This window comes from Thunnus maccoyii, chromosome 20 (assembly GCF_910596095.1).
Source record: "Thunnus maccoyii chromosome 20, fThuMac1.1, whole genome shotgun sequence".
Lineage (NCBI taxonomy): Eukaryota > Metazoa > Chordata > Actinopteri > Scombriformes > Scombridae > Thunnus > Thunnus maccoyii.
This window is the reverse complement of record NC_056552.1, coordinates 1,849,611-1,869,610: the sequence shown is the minus strand read 5'-3', so window position 1 is coordinate 1,869,610 and position 20,000 is coordinate 1,849,611. Positions and strand designations below refer to the sequence as shown.

Below are 20,000 nucleotides of genomic sequence, written 5' to 3'. Positions count from 1 at the left end.
AGCCAACTGCCGGCCCAACATGACGCCCCAGACCTGCCAAGACGACTACATACTCAACATCATAATGATATAAATAACACAAAACCATAAAAAGCAGAATATGTTGCCTTTAATGTAGCTTCATGTTGCTCCACCGCCGTGTCCACGACCCTTTTTATTTATTGTTGGTCACTGCTGCTCAACTGTCTGAGTTTTTCTCTTTTCTGGTGAACTGTAGTGACTCAGTGGTGCAGTTCATACATGCTGTGATATTTTTCCATATATGTTGATATACTGATGCATTTTGTTTTGTTGCCAAGGTGTTATTTAATAATATAATATAATAATAATATATCTAAGAATAATAATAGTTATTTCATACAACACTATGATCATCATATCACATATTTTCTTTACCCATCCCTCCTTTTTTAAAAATGTAATGTAGTAACATTTACTCTAACTACATTTTTACACGAGTAATAGTACTTTTACTTGAGTAAAATCTATTATTTGTTACATTTGGATAAAAATGAAGTCAAAAGTCAAAAGTCAAATGTTAAAACATGATTCATTGGATCAAAGAACACAAAATGTCAGAGCTGCAGCTGCTGCTTCACACCAATAAGACCAGTTCTAGATGTATAAATATCTGTGTCTGTGTGTGTGTGTGTGTGTGTGTGTGTGTGTGTGTGTGTGTGTGTGTGTGTGTGTGTGTATTGACACTCTGCAGGATCAAAGTGTTTTATTTCAGCTTTCTTCAGTTATTAAGTTTCTCTTAATTTAACATGCTTCTGTCTTCTTTTGTTGAATCATATACTTTGATAATCAGAGAACAGTTTTTAAAGTTTTTAATGTTTATGGGATGTTTTATCAGTGATGTCAGCGTTTCCACGGCTACAGCAGTGACATGGGTCACTTCAGGTTGTCCTGTTAACAGTTTTAGGCTGTTTGTTTTCACAGCTGGAAGGTTCCCATTAAAGTCAGTTATCCTTAAAAAAAAGGTCAATTTATTCAGGTCTTAAACAGAATCACTCACACTTCTTTTTTCTGTAATGTTCCTCGATATAACTGAAAGATTAAAGACAAACTAGCTCAGAAGGCATATTTATGCTCAGTCTACATTTAATGTTATAATTCTGATTATAAATCAGAAGCTGTGTTTGGTTCTGTTCATGCTCGGCAGTTTTTCATTAACAGTCATTCAATGTATTTACATTCTGTAATTATCTCTATATAGTTTTTATTGTTCTGCTGTTCCAAAGGTGGTGAGAGCAGACCCCCAGCCTGCAGGACTGACCTTTGTAACCCTCTAAATGGGGTTGATCAGTGATACTCAACTCAAAAAGACCTTTTAAGAGAACATTTCTGATCAAACATCCAAAAATTATGGCCTGAACTAAAGGCCAGAGAAAGACTAATTAATCATATATAGATAAACACATTAGATAGAAAGTCACCTTGAATGCTTGAAGTTACAGACATAACTGTTGAATTTATATGTGTTTCTGAATGTTGTGTTTAACCTCACAAAATTGCTGCTTTAACTCTTTTATTCACTATATTACAGCAGGACTGTTATTAATCAGAAATATCATGAAATACTTGATTGTTTTCAAAAGAATGTTTGCATCTTTAATGTGAAATACTAGGCCATAGTGACTTGAAGTGTGATTTTTACATGTAAAAACTTGGGATTAGATTTCCTCAAAATTCATTTATTTCAGAAGATGCAGGCTGCAGACACACCTGAAGTCCCCCGAGAACAAAGAAATTGAATGTTCTTCGGAGTTTCCTGGAAGGGTCACTACTATTTCGCCGTACGCTTCACTTTTGGGTGCAAGAGTAGCCCCAAAATATTCAGTTCTCTTTCTGAGGCACTCTGCTGGATCCTGCTCAACAATCACAAACTCTCATGTGTCATTCACCTCCTGGACGACTTCCTCACCGTCACCCCACCATCCTCAACCCCATCGCACAGTCTCTCCACCCTCAAGTCTGCCTTCCTTCGGCTCGGTGTTCCTCTTTCTCCAGATAAGACAGTGGGACCCGGCACGTCTCTTGACTTTCTTGGTATCACCCTGGATTTACTCACCTTTCAAGCCGCCCTCCCAACCGAGAAACTCCACCGTATATCCCTGTACATTTCCAACTACCTCCTCGCCCCCCGCTGTACAAAGCGCCAGCTTCTTTCCCTCCTGGGCCACCTGAACTTCACCATCATCCCCCAAGGGCGCTCCTTCCCCTCCCACTTATTGTCCATACCTGCAGCCATTCCTTCCCTCCATGATTTCATCACCCTGGATGCCGCTTGCAAAATGGAGCTCCACATGTGGCAGGACTTCCTTTCTTCATGGAATGGCATCTCCTTTTTCTATGATGAACACGTGAACCAGCCCGAAGACATTCAGCTGTACACTGATGCTGCCCCCTCCGTCGGTTTCGGCGGTTACTACGGCGGTAGATGGTTCACCTCTGATTGGCCGCCGGAAATGTCCTCACTCTCTCCCTCTTCAGCCCTCTACGAGCTGTACCCCATCGTAGTTGCAGCACTTCTTTGGGGGCATGAGTGGTCCACAAAGGTCATCCTCATCCATTCAGACAACCACACCGCCATCGACATCATAAATAAAGGCCGCTCCCAATCATTGGATATCATGAAGTTCATACGCAGACTGACCCTAATCTCTCTCTTATCATCCGCGCTGCCCACATTCCCAGCTACAAAAACACCATTGCTGACTCCCTTTCCTGGTTCTCCTTTCAGAAATGCAAAGCCTTGGCACCAGATTCAGATCCTCATCCAACACCGGTCCCTCCATTTTCAACCACAATCTTCCCCTAAACCCTCAACTTCGCTACCTGGTCACCACATCACAACAAGCAATCCTAAATAGCATAGCCCCCAGCAGTCTTTCATTGTACTACTCAGCATGGAGCTGCTTCAAAACCTTCCATACTACTCACAGGCTACCATTTCCATCCATCAACATCATAACAGTAACCAGCTTCATTACTTCATTACTTCATTCATTAACGTACCTGAGTGGTATAAACTTTTTCATTAAACTAATTTCTGGAGCTCCAGCCCCTTCCATTTCTCACACCCACGTCAACATGTTAATTAAAGGCTTAAGAAAAGCAGAACCTCCACTAGCACCAAAACATCTGCCCCTGACTGCAGACCTCCTCGCCCGATGCATCCAAACTCTTTGCGCAGGTTATTCATCCCCATCCATCGACTTAACCCTCGGAGCCATGTTCCTCCTTGCTTTTTTTGGTTTTCTACGTTGCTCTGAATTCACCACTTCCTCGTCCAATTACGACCCATCACAGCATGCCAGCTTCTCCGAAATTTCCATCCACTCATCGAACATCCTCAGATTCAACCTCAAACGAAGCAAAACCGACCAGTTCGGTCTCTCTCATCCCATTTTTCTCTTCCGATTAAACTCTTACCTGAGCCCTTTTGAACCCATCCAAGCTTACATTAACCATAGACTAGCTCACCACGCTTCACCCCAAGATCCACCGAATCCGGTCTAGTCGCCACGCACTTCTGGTTCCACCACCACCTCCGTCAAGTTCTCTCCAAGTCAGGTATTTCACCCGATCTATACTCCAGTCACTCCTTCCGCGTGGGAGCCACTTCAACTGCGTTCAGTCAAGAAATCCCGGACCATACAATTAAAATCCTCGGCCGCTGGTCCTCTCAAGTATACCACAGTTATATCCATAGCCACCTCCACAATATCCAAATATATCCCCAAGTACTTTGGGGGATAACGAAGCAGCTTTGCTCATCGAGACATGCCCCCACTCTGAGTCTCTATCCTCGGGTTCCTAGACGCTCCAGCTTCGACTCAACTCCAACCAGTCATCATTCATCCAGTCCGACCCTCTCATCCCCCCCTTAACCCCTATCATCCTTCTATACACAACATCGAACAACATCCGGCTTCCACCAACCCCCCCTCCCCCCTTTCACAACGATCCTAACATCCTATCACTATCGACCCTCATCCCATTCTTCCTGAATCTTCTTGCCAATCCAAATAAACCATTTTAAAACCATACACAAACGGCGTGGTCTTAGTTAGTGAACATTTATTTGACAGCTTTAGTTACTTTTCAGATGAAGATTTGTTTTGGGCTTTGCCTGTCAGCTTCACCTGGAGGAGGAACATCTGGAAGGTTCACCTCTGCTGGCTGTGATCCCTCACTGTCTTCAAACCCTGAACACATGTTACTGCTGCCGGGAATTGAACCGAACGAGTCTGAAAGAGAACCTGTCAGTCTACTGATTGCCTCATTTCCTAATTTAATGATTTCAGTGTTTTATCTCATCATCACTAAGATGTCTGGAAACAGACTGTTTAATGTGTGTGTGTACTGTAATGACAGTGTGGCCTGTTTACAATCTGCGTTGTGTTGTTTTCACTTTTTGGACTTTTTCTCTAATCTTTGATTTTTGCTGAAATATTGGATAATTTGAACATTTATTGAAATGAAAGCATGTGAGAAGTTTAGAGGGAAAAATCACTATTTGGTGGAGCTGTTAACAACTCATAGACATGTGAAATGTGACCCCGACTACACACTGCTTTTTGTAAGACGTCAAAAGCCAAAAAGGTTGGAAACCACTGGTTTCATCTTTAACAATGTGTTGTATTTTAAAAGCTTGTTATATTATCCATTGTGTCAAATCTTCATCTGAAAAGTAACTAAAGCTGTCAAATAAATGTAGTGGAGTAGAAAGTACAATATTTCCCTCTGAAATGTAGTGGAGTGGAAGTATAAAGTAGCATCACATGGAAATACTTAATAAAGTACAAGTACATCAAAATCATACTTAAGTACAGTACTTGAGTAAATGTAGTCAGTTACTTTCCATCACTGTGTGACAGTGTGAGGCTTCATTTGTAGTTTGTGTCCTGCTGGAAGCTCAGATATACAGTCGGTCTGTGGATACAACTAGATGGAACTAATACAGACAACAGAGACATCTAGTGGTGGAACGTGTTCATTTCAGCAGAGTTCAAGCTGCTTTTAGCTCCAATACAAGTCAACTCCATCTGTCATTTGGTTCTTCATCACTTCAGTGATGTCATGTGATGTTTCTGATGGAAGCTGCTCTGTATTTGTTCCTCTGGATCCTCCAATAAGTTCCCCACCTGTCCAATCATTTCTCTACACCAACAGCTGTTTGACACAAGACTTTACACCCAGCAGCTGCTCACAAACACACTCTACATCTGACTTTTATTGATGCTGGAAATATTTATTTGAAGTATATATGAAATTACAGACTAGATCAGAGAGAAAGAAAGAGATCAACAGATATTCTGCTGTTTGTTCGTTCTGGAGAATTACTGCACAGGACGAATCTTCATGCTGATGGTCTTCAGGGAGTAGTGCCAGCCCTTCCAGTGGTACCACTCCACTCCTACAGCAGAGATAGTGTCATCAGCCCCCCAGCGATAAACCCCGTTGGGGTTTGCATAGTGACAGCTGTTGTACCAGAACGCCCCCAGGTATTTTCTGGCACAGTTCCCTCCTGTCCAGGAGTCCTGGTCTTTGTCGAAGGTGGAGAACTTCTGTCCGTTGTGATCACTCAGGGCGTCTCCTACAGAAACACAAGAAAACAACAAGTGTCTGATCACAACACTACTGCTAATGACACCATATTATATAATGTTATATAACTATTAACACTACAAATGTCACTACTAATACGGTACTACTGCTATGGCTACCACTTGTACAAGTACTTCTAGTACTACTAGTACTGCATCTGCTACTGCTACTGTAACATAACAACATACAGTATGTCATGTAGACAAGAACTGCAAAAGGTTGAAGGGATATAAACACCTGAAACCTGCTGGGCCTTATTTACATTGTTTCCCTTTAAATGTGTTTATAAAAACCAAAGCTTCCATGTAATTAATAAAACATGAACAGACCACAGATTTGTTGTTACTGACTTGAAAATCTTTGTGAATCTGTCTTTAGCTGAAGGAATCAAACAAATAATCCAATATAAGGACAGAAATCTTCAGTGTCTCCATGTGGAAACTAAACATCAGAAAAACAAAACTACTACCTGCTAACAGTAACTGACCTGCTCCTCCATCAGTGAATCCAGACACATGCAGTCTGTATCCATAGGACTCTGGATCGATGGAGAACGAGGAGTAACGAGCAAACGCTTTGTTTCCACTGAAGTCCTCCATGTCGACCAGCAGCTCGTACTTTTTCCTCAGAGTCAGATGGAAGAGACTCTCAAGACCTGAAAACACACAAACATGAAGTCACGTCAGAGTTTAATGTTTGTATTTATGAACAGTTTCATGAAGTCACATGACTGTTAGTTTGGTTTCATTTCTCACCGAGCCAGTACTCTCCAGCAGCGCTACCAAAGCCCTTCTTGTACTGATCCCAGGGCCTGTAGAAGTTCACCGAGCCATCCATCCTCCTCTGGAACACCTGGGGAGGGGGGGGGGGGGTTAACTCGATAAACACAGGATCTCTGACAGCTCATGATTTATTGTGAAGGTCCAACAGGAAGTGTTCATACTGAAAAACACTCAGCTGTGACTTGATGACTTCAGTTCAAAAACTCACCATCCAACGTCCTTCGTCTGAGTCCATGTCACAGTACACCTACACACAAACACTCTCATTAGTAAATATGATGCTTTAGTTAAAACTACATTCAATCAATCAGCAGCTGCCACGTCTTGAGGCTGAAGTATCTTAAATTGATAAAATAATGATAAAAACATTATTCCAACAATCATTTCCTTTCCTGATGCACTCAATTATATACTGTTCGTGATGCATTCAAGAGGTTAGGTGGTTTTAAATTACAAATAATTTTTCTTTATAGGGGGGAGGGGTAGGGGGACCCCTCTCAATTGTGTATCCTTCAAAGTTTTCTCCTCCATTTTAAAACATAACCAGACACCCATGGTGAGGAGCACTGATCTTTCTTATCCTAGTTTTGGAAGAAAAATATATGTACTATCTGGAGTGTATATCAAAAATGCTGCCCAATAAACACACATTAGCAAAAAGAAAGTCTTATGAAAAATGTGTTGGTTCATAAGGTCAAAGAGAGGTTGAGTGGGTCAGTTGACCACAAATACTGTTACTTTATTATGAAACTTTAGCACTTAGCACAGTTTAGCTAAAGTAGCTAACGTTAGCCCATATGTACACAAGCTGCAACTCTGGGCTTCAAACTGGTTTCAAGGCAAACTAATGGGTGACGTCACACCTCGCTACATCCATCTTTATATACAGTCTGTGTATCCAACCAGTAACACGACAACCTCCACTTATATCTGCTGGTTTAGTAGAATCAACCTGAACTGTCTTCACATGGTGACTCATCTTTGAACCAACATCTTCTAACTGAGTCCCAGAGAGGATGAAGTGTACCTGGACAGCAGACGTGGCTCCGATGGGATAGATGGTGTACACTCCACTGGGTCGGGTGTTGTCATGGTTATAGATGTCACTGCAGTCCAGCGGGAGGACGAGAGGTAAGCAGGAGGTCAATACTGGAGCCAGCAGGAGGAGAACCACTGAAACCAGCTGCAACAGAAACACAGCAGCAGACACAAAATGAACTAAAACTAAACTCAGTGGGAAGATTCACTCTCCAATTTAGTTAAAACAACTGACTGTATTTTGGCATTTTGTGGGTTCTTACACAGAATCACAGAGTGAAGCTTTAAAAGTGCAAAATACAGAGAAAATAGAGAAAAGTAAACTGTAAGAAACTCTTGTGTCACCACCATAAGCGGAGCAACCGCTGGGGCAGAGGGGGCGGCCGCTCCAGGGCCCACGCTCAGTAGGGGCCCGCTGGGGACGTAGAGTGTGACCCAATTCACAAGCGCAGCAGGAATAGTAGAGTTTAACTCTCTTTACTTTTTCAGTTCTTCAGTTCTTATCACTATGGGTTTAATCCCCCCTCCAACCACAATGTGGAGTAGCGCTGTCTGTATTTCTGCTCCCTGCCTCCGCGGGAAATGAAGACTGCAGAAGCATTCATTCAAAGTTTATGACTAACTTCGCTGAAAACTTTAACCAAAATATGAGCTTTTCATGTCTTTTTATGTGTGAGGTGAATGAAACTTGCAAGACGAAGTTTCAGCCGTCTGAAGCTCATTATGAGCTATTTGTGTTCCTGCATGGATGAGGCCAGACTATCCAACCTCACTGTAATGGACCAAACTAAACTACAGGCTTAGCAGGGACAACAATTGGTGAGTGAAACATGTAATTTCCATCACTTATGGAAATTATGTTATGTACTGGATCTTGTACTGGGACTAACAAGTCATTTTTCCCAGTTTTGCATTTATAAGTGGTTCAGTCACCTGCTGACTGTGTGTGATTTGAGAATGAGCCTGTGTAGAAGCTCTGTCTGCTTGTCTGAGAATTCATTCATGGATATAGAAAACAAGAGTAAGCTGAGTCTTTGATACATGCAGTGATTCTTTTTGACATGAACAAAAACTCTTAAAGAATAAAGAAATTCATATGAGTTACGTATCTACAGTATATGTGCATTGTTTCTTTTTGATGAGACCATAAATACGCTGTCATTCTAGAGTTTTTCTAATTGAATGTAATGTGGTGTAACTTTATTTCTTTATAATGACCTGTCTGACCACACTGCTATTATAAGTGCTTAGTGTCAGACTTAATTTAGCTAATCTTGATAAATGTGTAGGGTCACAAGATGATAAAAAGTATAAAATAGAAAAAAAGACCAATTTCTGTTCATTTGTTTTTAGATTTTTCTCTGATTGCACTGCTCTTTTCTTGGGAAATTCTGGACATTCTGACCTTTTCAGGGCTCAACAAAGATACAAACATCCATAATTAGTCTTTATTACTTAAATTTTGGTTATGAAGAAATCAGTCATAATGTCAATTTGTTGTTTAACTCCATGTTTACCGCATCTCAGCACCTGTCTGTGTCACTGCCTGTGGTGTTGTAGACTGCTGTGTCTGTTTTATGTCTATGTTATTTCTGTGTAAGAAAGACATGTTACTGAGACAGAACACCTGGCCTGTTGCTGTCTTTCAGCGGTGGTGTTGAACCGTCAATCAACGCACGTAGAGCGCCACGTTCTGTCCTCAATGCTGAAACATTTGAACGTGACCAACAATCTTTTTTGTTCTTCAGAACAAGCTTGTCTGACAAAGTGGCTTCACTGTATGTTTTCTTAGACTCAGGCTCGCTTGGCTCAATAAGTTATAATTTGTGTTTATGGACAGGATATATCAGCTATTTTACAGTTGTGAATGTTAAAATGAATTTATCAGAAGGGCCCCTCCAAAATGCTCTGCCCCCTCTGTGCTGAGAGTCTAGCTCTGCCCCTGGTCACCACAGACTATTTCAGAGAATCTGACAGAAACTACTGATCAATATTAATTCAGTCAGGTGTATAAAGACACAAACTCACCTTCATCATCAGAGTTCTGCTGAGGTATGATAGATAGATGAGATATGATGAAAATCTTGATGTCAGTCAGTCTGGACGCTCTGATGTGTCTGAGCTGTATTTATACCCCAAAGATGAATAAATAACTGAACAGCTGCTGCTTCACACTGATAAAACTATTTACTGAACAAGTGGAAACATAATGTCCTTGAGTGTCTGTGTCTCTGTTTTCATGTTATTTTCATTGATCCTAAATTTAAATTGTCTCCTTGTTTTTCCAACATCCCCTCAAAAAAGATCTGCCTTATAGTCAGTTTCTTATGGATAGACGCATCTGTACAAGAGATGATCATTTTCAAATAGGAGCTCACAAACTGTTTGATCAGTTTCTGATGAGAGGGTATCCACGACATGTCTTGGATCAGGCATTTGCAAAGGTTCATGAAAAAAACAGAAATGAATTAATCACCAAATGTAAACCAAAGCAAAAAAAAACTTGCTTGTGTGTTTAATACTACCTGTTCACCACTTGGGTGTGAGATATGTAATGTTGTGAAAAAACACTGGAACATTTTATCTGTTGATGACATTGACAAAGAGATCTTTAACTCTCTTCCTCTTTTCTCTTTTTCAGGAGCAAAGGATGTTCGGGACACTCTGGTACACACAGACACACAAAAAACCTCCATCCACCAGGGACGTCTGGACGATGCCACAGGTTTCCTCTCTTGCTGAAATTGTGCTGCATGTTCTTATTGTAAAACAATATATATAATGAAAATTAAATTCTCCTTCAAATCAAACATCTTGAGATATCAGATATGAGTGGAAAGTATTGTTCTTGCAGCTGCATTTATAACCTTTTGTTTTTAACTCAAACGTAGCTTAATCATGTCATGTGATGCTACTTCAGTTCACTTTAACAACAAATATTACTGGGACCACTACAGAAAATAACAGATGAACATTTAATATCCAGGAATTCACATCATGACACATGATGACTATCACTGTAACACACTGGACACAATGTGTGTGTGTGTGTGTGTGTGTGTGTGAGTGTGTGTGTGTGTGTGTGTGTGTGTATGTGTGTGTGTGTGTGTGAGTGTGTGTGTGTGTGTGTGAGTGTGAGTGTGTGTGTGTCTGTGTGTGTGTGTCTGTGTGTGAGTGTGTGTGTGTGTGTGTGTGTGTGTGTGTCTGTGTCTGTGTGTGTGTGTCTGTGTGTGAGTGTGTGTGTGTGTGTGTGTGTGTGTGTGTGTGTGTGAGTGTGTGTGTGTGTGTGTGTGTGTGTGTGTGTGTGTGTGTGTGTATTGACACTCTGCAGGATCAAAGTGTTTTATTTCAGCTTTCTTCAGTTATTAAGTTTCTCTTAATTTAACATGCTTCTGTCTTTTTTTGTTGAATCATATACTTTGATAATCTGAGAACAGTTTTTTTTTTTTAAAGTTTTTAATGTTTATGGGATGTTTTATCAGTGATGTCAGCGTTTCCACGGCTACAGCAGTGACACGGGTCACTTCAGGTTGTCCTGTTAACAGTTTTAGGCTGTTTGTTTTCACAGCTGGAAGGTTCCCATTAAAGTCAGTTATCCTTAAAAAAAGGTCAATTTATTCAGGTCTTAAACAGAATCACTCACACTTCTTTTTTCTGTAATGTTCCTCGATATAACTGAAAGATTAAAGACAAACTAGCTCAGAAGGCATATTTATGCTCAGTCTACATTTAATGTTATAATTCTGATTATAAATCAGAAGCTGTGTTTGGTTCTGTTCATGCTCGGCAGTTTTTCACTAACAGTCATTCAATGTATTTACATTCTGTAATTATCTCTATATAGTTTTTATTGTTCTGCTGTTCCAAAGGTGGTGAGAACAGACCCCCAGCCTGCAGGACTGACCTTTGTAACCCTCTAAATGGGGTTGATCAGTGATACTCAACTCAAAAAGACCTTTTAAGAGAACATTTCTGATCAAACATCCAAAAATTATGGCCTGAACTAAAGGCCAGAGAAAGACTAATTAATCATATATAGATAAACACATTAGATAGAAAGTCACCTTGAATGCTTGAAGTTACAGACATAACTGTTGAATTTATATGTGTTTCTGAATGTCGTGTTTAATCTCACAGAATTGCTGCTTCAACTCTTTTATTCACTATATTACAGCAGGACTGTTATTAATCAGAAATATCATGAAATACTTGATTGTTTTGAAAAGAATGTTTGCATCTTTAATGTGAAATACTAGGCCATAGTGACTTGAAGTGTGATTTTTACATGTAAAAACTCGGGATTAGATTTCCCCAAAATTCATTTATTTCAGAAGATGCAGGCTGCAGACACACCTGAAGTCCCCCGAGAACAAAGAAATGGAATATTCATCAGTAGGGATGTAACAGTCCACCAGGTTCACAGTTCGGTATGATTTCAGTACAGCATAAAAAAAAGAAAGGTAGAAATTTAACAAAATTAACGTTTTGTTCTTTCATTTTGAAAAATGTAAACATCCAACTACAGCTCATTGGCCAAAAATATTACTGAAACAGTTTAGCTGCTGCAGTGGAAAAAGAAAACAACCTTCTTGTTTCCTGCAAGGAGTCAGAACACCTGCTGCCAGCTGTTATGATGATTTATGCTCTAACTGTATATAAAGTAGTGTAAACTAGCTCCACCTCCAGCAGCTACAACAGTAACATGCTGCTCTAACACTGATGCTTCACTATTAATAATCTAATGATGTCATATATAATAATATATCAGTCAGAGGGACCAAACCACTACTTTTACTGCAATACTTTTTAACTAAATTTTTCTCCCTCAGAACTGGTTCTTATGATGAGAGGCATCACCTCCCTGAGCTGGCCTCCTCCTCATGAGTAAGAAACTACCCCTTGAGCTCGGCCTGTGGTATAGGCCACATAGGTGGTTGTCTAGGGCACTAAATGAGTGGGAAATGGGTTTTTCTTGTGTTTTTTTCTTACCAACAGGTGTGCTTTTATACAGCTTTTGGAAATACATACATGTTCTCCCTTCTTAATGGTTTTCCTGTCTTTTTCCCCATTAACTTCTATGGGTTTTCATCTGGTTTGATTTCCAAAGCTTTACTGTTCAGTCAGTTTTTGCACGACAGCCACCAAACCCTCACTGAGTGGCACTTTTACCCCCACTTGCCTTTTTGTCACATTCTAATTTGAAAGAAAATGTTCTCTGTGTTTTGAAATAACTGACTTGACCTTTTGTTCTTTATAATCATATTGAGTATATGTTTGCAAAACAGGGGATGACCTGGATTAGGTCTTTAACACTGGATTGGGAAATGTTTGTTAGAGACTCCATCTGTGTCACTATAAGGCTAATAGCCATTTGTCCTTGTTGGTATTGAAGCTAAGGGGGGTGGGTGGTGGTGCTGGACTGGGTGTGGATGAGGGGCCCGATTTGGAAAACTTTGTCGCCCAGTCCATAATTCCTAATGGCTGGCCCAGACTGGAAGGACTTGGTCTGTGCTGGAGGGACCATTGTGGTTGATTTTAGTGTGAATTCATATCTGAAGGTCTTGGACTGGAGGTTGCGTCTTTTTGGGGGCTCTGATCTAAATCTTTTGGGGCGTCAGTCTAAAATCTCGCCTAGGGCAACAACATATTCAGGGCCGGCCCTGTACCCCTTTACTCCCTGCTCACTGTCGCTTAGGAGTCACTGATTGCAGGACAGTCTGATCCAGGACTGATCCACCTACCTGCTGTCTGAGGGACAGTGAAGACCCTCCGAGCTCACAACCACAACCTGATCTGTACTCTGTTACTGCTGAGACCCACAGTGAACTCCTGGCTGCCTGCTAACTGCCGGCCCAACATGACGCCCCAGACCTGCCAAGACGACTACATACTCAACATCATAATGATATAAATAACACAAAACCATAAAAAGCAGAATATGTTGCCTTTAATGTAGCTTCATGTTGCTCCACCGCCGTGTCCACGACCCTTTTTATTTATTGTTGGTCACTGCTGCTCAACTGTCTGAGTTTTTCTCTTTTCTGGTGAACTGTAGTGACTCAGTGGTGCAGTTCATACATGCTGTGATATTTTTCCATATATGTTGATATACTGATGCATTTTGTTTTGTTGCCAAGGTGTTATTTAATAATATAATATAATAATAATATATCTAAGAATAATAATAGTTATTTCATACAACACTATGATCATCATATCACATTTTTTCTTTACCCATCCCTCCTTTTTTAAAAATTTAATGTAGTAACATTTACTCTAACTACATTTTTACACGAATAATAGTACTTTTACTTGAGTAAAATCTATTATTTGTTACATTTGGATAAAAATGAAGTCAAAAGTCTTCAAGTCAAATGTTAAAACATGATTCATTGGATCAAAGAACACAAAAAGTCAGAGACTTGAAGTGTGATTTTTACATGTAAAAACTTGGGATTAGATTTCCTCAAAATTCATTTATTTCAGAAGATGCAGGCTGCAGACACACCTGAAGTCCCCCGAGAACAAAGAAATCGGAGTTTCCTGGAAGGGTCACTACTATTTCGCCGTACGCTTCACTTTTGGGTGCAAGAGCAGCCCCAAAATATTCAGTTCTCTTTCTGAGGCACTCTGCTGGATCCTGCTCAACAATCACAAACTCTCATGTGTCATTCACCTCCTGGACGACTTCCTCACCGTCACCCCACCATCCTCAACCCCATCACACAGTCTCTCCACCCTCAAGTCTGCCTTCCTTCGGCTCGGTGTTCCTCTTTCTCCAGATAAGACAGTGGGACCCGGCACGTCTCTTGACTTTCTTGGTATCACCCTGGATTTACTCACCTTTCAAGCCGCCCTCCCAACCGAGAAACTCCACCGTATATCCCTGTACATTTCCAACTACCTCCTCGCCCCCCGCTGTACAAAGCGCCAGCTTCTTTCCCTCCTGGGCCACCTGAACTTCACCATCATCCCCCAAGGGCGCTCCTTCCCCTCCCACTTATTGTCCATACCTGCAGCCATTCCTTCCCTCCATGATTTCATCACCCTGGATGCCGCTTGCAAAATGGAGCTCCACATGTGGCAGGACTTCCTTTCTTCATGGAATGGCATCTCCTTTTTCTATGATGAACACGTGAACCAGCCCGAAGACATTCAGCTGTACACTGATGCTGCCCCCTCCGTCGGTTTCGGCGGTTACTACGGCGGTAGATGGTTCACCTCTGATTGGCCGCCGGAAATGTCCTCACTCTCTCCCTCTTCAGCCCTCTACGAGCTGTACCCCATCGTAGTTGCAGCACTTCTTTGGGGGCATGAGTGGTCCACAAAGGTCATCCTCATCCATTCAGACAACCACACCGCCATCGACATCATAAATAAAGGCCGCTCCCAATCATTGGATATCATGAAGTTCATACGCAGACTGACCCTAATCTCTCTCTTATCATCCGCGCTGCCCACATTCCCAGCTACAAAAACACCATTGCTGACTCCCTTTCCCGTTTCTCCTTTCAGAAATGCAAAGCCTTGGCACCAGATTCAGATCCTCATCCAACACCGGTCCCTCCATTTTCAACCACAATCTTCCCCTAAACCCTCAACTTCGCTACCTGGTCACCACATCACAACAAGCAATCCTAAATAGCATAGCCCCCAGCAGTCTTTCATTGTACTACTCAGCATGGAGCTGCTTCAAAACCTTCCATACTACTCACAGGCTACCATTTCCATCCATCAACATCATAACAGTAACCAGCTTCATTACTTCATTACTTCATTCATTAACGTACCTGAGTGGTATAAACTTTTTCATTAAACTAATTTCTGGAGCTCCAGCCCCTTCCATTTCTCACACCCACGTCAACATGTTAATTAAAGGCTTAAGAAAAGCAGAACCTCCACTAGCACCAAAACATCTGCCCCTGACTGCAGACCTCCTCGCCCGATGCATCCAAACTCTTTGCGCAGGTTATTCATCCCCATCCATCGACTTAACCCTCGGAGCCATGTTCCTCCTTGCTTTTTTTGGTTTTCTACGTTGCTCTGAATTCACCACTTCCTCGTCCAATTACGACCCATCACAGCATGCCAGCTTCTCCGAAATTTCCATCCACTCATCGAACATCCTCAGATTCAACCTCAAACGAAGCAAAACCGACCAGTTCGGTCTCTCTCATCCCATTTTTCTCTTCCGATTAAACTCTTACCTGAGCCCTTTTGAACCCATCCAAGCTTACATTAACCATAGACTAGCTCACCACGCTTCACCCCAAGATCCACCGAATCCGGTCTAGTCGCCACGCACTTCTGGTTCCACCACCACCTCCGTCAAGTTCTCTCCAAGTCAGGTATTTCACCCGATCTATACTCCAGTCACTCCTTCCGCGTGGGAGCCACTTCAACTGCGTTCAGTCAAGAAATCCCGGACCATACAATTAAAATCCTCGGCCGCTGGTCCTCTCAAGTATACCACAGTTATATCCATAGCCACCTCCACAATATCCAAATATATCCCCAACTACTTTGGGGGATAACGAAGCAGCTTTGCTCATCGAGACATGCCCCCACTCTGAGTCTCTATCCTCGGGTTCCTAGACGCTCCAGCCTCGACTCAACTCCAACCAGTCATCATTCATCCAGTCCGACCCTCTCATCCCCCCCTTAACCCCTATCATCCTTCTATACACAACATCGAACAACATCCGGCTTCCACCAACCCCCCCTCCCCCCTTTCACAACGATCCTAACATCCTATCGCTATCGACCCTCATCCCATTCTTCCTGAATCTTCTTGCCAATCCAAATAAACCATTTTAAAACCATACACAAACGGCGTGGTCTTAGTTAGTGAACATTTATTTGACAGCTTTAGTTACTTTTCAGATGAAGATTTGTTTTGGGCTTTGCCTGTCAGCTTCACCTGGAGGAGGAACATCTGGAAGGTTCACCTCTGCTGGCTGTGATCCCTCACTGTCTTCAAACCCTGAACACATGTTACTGCTGCCGGGAATTGAACCGAACGAGTCTGAAAGAGAACCTGTCAGTCTACTGATTGCCTCATTTCCTAATTTAATGATTTCAGTGTTTTATCTCATCATCACTAAGATGTCTGGAAACAGACTGTTTAATGTGTGTGTGTACTGTAATGACAGTGTGGCCTGTTTACAATCTGCGTTGTGTTGTTTTCACTTTTTGGACTTTTTCTCTAATCTTTGATTTTTGCTGAAATATTGGATAATTTGAACATTTATTGAAATGAAAGCATGTGAGAAGTTTAGAGGGAAAAATCACTATTTGGTGGAGCTGTTAACAACTCATAGACATGTGAAATGTGACCCCGACTACACACTGCTTTTTGTAAGACGTCAAAAGCCAAAAAGGTTGGAAACCACTGGTTTCATCTTTAACAATGTGTTGTATTTTAAAAGCTTGTTATATTATCCATTGTGTCAAATCTTCATCTGAAAAGTAACTAAAGCTGTCAAATAAATGTAGTGGAGTAGAAAGTACAATATTTCCCTCTGAAATGTAGTGGAGTGGAAGTATAAAGTAGCATCACATGGAAATACTTAATAAAGTACAAGTACATCAAAATCATACTTAAGTACAGTACTTGAGTAAATGTAGTCAGTTACTTTCCATCACTGTGTGACAGTGTGAGGGTTCATGTGTAGTTTGTGTCCTGCTGAAAGCTCAGATATACAGTCGGTCTGTGGATACAACTAGATGGAACTAATACAGACAACAGAGACATCTAGTGGTGGAACATGTTCATTTCAGCAGAGTTCAAGCTGCTTTTAGCTCCAATACAAGTCAACTCCATCTGTCATTTGGTTCTTCATCACTTCAGTGATGTCATGTGATGTTTCTGATGGAAGCTGCTCTGTATTTGTTCCTCTGGATCCTCCAATAAGTTCCCCACCTGTCCAATCATTTCTCTACACCAACAGCTGTTTGACACAAGACTTTACACCCAGCAGCTGCTCACAAACACACTCTACACCTGACTTTTATTGATGCTGGAAATATTTATTTGAAGTATATATGAAATTACAGACTAGATCAGAGAGAAAGAAAGAGATCAACAGATATTCTGCTGTTTGTTCGTTCTGGAGAATTACTGCACAGGACGAATCTTCATGCTGATGGTCTTCAGGGAGTAGTGCCAGCCCTTCCAGTGGTACCACTCCACTCCTACAGCAGAGATAGTGTCATCAGCCCCCCAGCGATAAACCCCGTTGGGGTTTGCATAGTGACAGCTGTTGTACCAGAACGCCCCCAGGTATTTTCTGGCACAGTTCCCTCCTGTCCAGGAGTCCTGGTCTTTGTCGAAGGTGGAGAACTTCTGTCCGTTGTGATCACTCAGGGCGTCTCCTACAGAAACACAAGAAAACAACAAGTGTCTGATCACAACACTACTGCTAATGACACCATACTATATAATGTTATATAACTATTAACACTACAAATGTCACTACTAATACGGTACTACTGCTATGGCTACCACTTGTACAAGTACTTCTAGTACTACTAGTACTGCATCTGCTACTGCTACTGTAACATAACAACATACAGTATGTCATGTAGACAAGAACTGCAAAAGGTTGAAGGGATATAAACACCTGAAACCTGCTGCGCCTCATTTACATAGTTTACCTTTAAATGTGTTTATAAAAACCAAAGCTTCCATGTAATTAATAAAACATGAGCAGACCACAGATTTGTTGTTACTGACTTGAAAATCTTTGTGAATCTGTCTTTAGCTGAAGGAATCAAACAAATAATCCAATATAAGGACAGAAATCTTCAGTGTCTCCATGTGGAAACTAAACATCAGAAAAACAAAACTACTACCTGCTAACAGTAACTGACCTGCTCCTCCATCAGTGAATCCAGACACATGCAGTCTGTATCCATAGGACTCTGGATCGATGGAGAACGAGGAGTAACGAGCAAACGCTTTGTTTCCACTGAAGTCCTCCATGTCGACCAGCACCTCGTACTTTTTCCTCAGAGTCAGATGGAAGAGACTCTCAAGACCTGAAAACACACAAACATGAAGTCACGTCAGATGTTTGATGTTTGTTTTTATGAACAGTTTCATGAAGTCACATGACTGTTAGTTTGGTTTCATTTCTCACCGAGCCAGTACTCTCCAGCAGCGATACCAAAGCCCTCCTTGTAGTGATCCCAGGGCCTGTAGAAGTTCACCGAGCCGTCCATCCTCCTCTGGAACACCTGGGGGAGGGAGGGTTAACTCGATAAACACAGGATCTCTGACAGCTCATGATTTATTGTGAAGGTCCAACAGGAAGTGTTCATACTGAAAAACACTCAGCTGTGACTTGATGACTTCAGTTCAAACACTCACCATCCAACGTCCTTCGTCTGAGTCCATGTCACAGTACACCTACACACAAACACTCTCATTAGTAAATATGATGCTTTAGTTAAAACTACATTCAATCAATCAGCAGCTGCCACGTCTTGAGGCTGAAGTATCTTAAATTGATAAAATAATGATAAAAACATTATTCCAACAATCATTTCCTTTCCTGATGCACTCAATTATATACTGTTCGTGATGCATTCAAGAGGTTAGGTGGTTTTAAATTACAAATAATTTTTCTTTATAGGGGGGAGGGGTAGGGGGACCCCTCTCAATTGTGTATCCTTCAAAGTTTTCTCCTCCATTTTAAAACATAACCAGACACCCATGGTGAGGAGCACTGATCTTTCTTATCCTAGTTTTGGAAGAAAAATATATGTACTATCTGGAGTGTATATCAAAAATGCTGCCCAATAAACACACATTAGCAAAAAGAAAGTCTTATGAAAAATGTGTTGGTTCATAAGGTCAAAGAGAGGTTGAGTGGGTCAGTTGACCACAAATACTGTTACTTTATTATGAAACTTTAGCACTTAGCACAGTTTAGCTAAAGCAGCTAACGTTAGCCCATATGTACACAAGCTGCAACTCTGGGCTTCAAACTGGTTTCAAGGCAAACTAATGGGTGATGTCACACCTCGCTACATCCATCTTTATATACAGTCTGTGTATCCAACCAGTAACATGACTTCCACCAGTTATATCTGCTGGTTTAATAGAATCAACCTGAACTGTCTTCACATGGTGACTCATCTTTGAACCAACATCTTCTAACTGAGTCCCAGAGAGGATGAAGTGTACCTGGACAGCAGACGTGGCTCCGATGGGATAGATGGTGTACACTCCACTGGGTCGGGTGTTGTCATGGTTATAGATGTCACTGCAGTCCAGCGGGAGGACGAGAGGTAAGCAGGAGGTCAATACTGGAGCCAGCAGGAGGAGAACCACTGAAACCAGCTGCAACAGAAACACAGCAGCAGACACAAAATAAACTAAAAGTAAACTGAGTGGGAAGATTCACTCTCCAATTTAGTTAAAACAACTGACTGTATTTTGGCATTTTGTGGGTTCTTACACAGAATCACAGAGTGAAGCTTTAACAGTGCAAAAATACAGAGAAAATAGAGAAAAGTAAACTGTAAGAAACTCTTGTCACCACCATAAGCGGAGCAACC

General features: G+C 41.5%; 2 protein-coding genes across 2 annotated transcripts; both read right to left on the bottom strand.

Moving 5' to 3' along the window:
* Nucleotides 1-5,306: 5,306 nt before the first annotated feature.
* LOC121887325 (microfibril-associated glycoprotein 4-like) lies at nucleotides 5,307-7,641 on the bottom strand (the record flags this gene model as incomplete). The annotated part of the gene is made up of 5 exons (XM_042398057.1): nucleotides 5,307-5,605; nucleotides 6,104-6,271; nucleotides 6,372-6,468; nucleotides 6,607-6,645; nucleotides 7,426-7,641. Coding segments are annotated over 5 exons (777 nt in total), but the record flags the coding sequence as incomplete, so codon positions are not given.
* Nucleotides 7,642-17,450: 9,809 nt separating this feature from the next.
* Nucleotides 17,451-18,858, bottom strand: LOC121887211 (microfibril-associated glycoprotein 4-like). The gene is made up of 4 exons (XM_042397854.1): nucleotides 18,808-18,858; nucleotides 18,578-18,674; nucleotides 18,309-18,476; nucleotides 17,451-17,810 (listed from the first exon to the last, which is right to left on the bottom strand). Exons 1-4 carry the CDS (start codon nucleotides 18,832-18,834, stop codon nucleotides 17,554-17,556), a joined length of 549 nt encoding a protein of 182 aa, XP_042253788.1. The 5' UTR covers nucleotides 18,835-18,858; the 3' UTR covers nucleotides 17,451-17,553.
* Nucleotides 18,859-20,000: the final 1,142 nt, after the last annotated feature.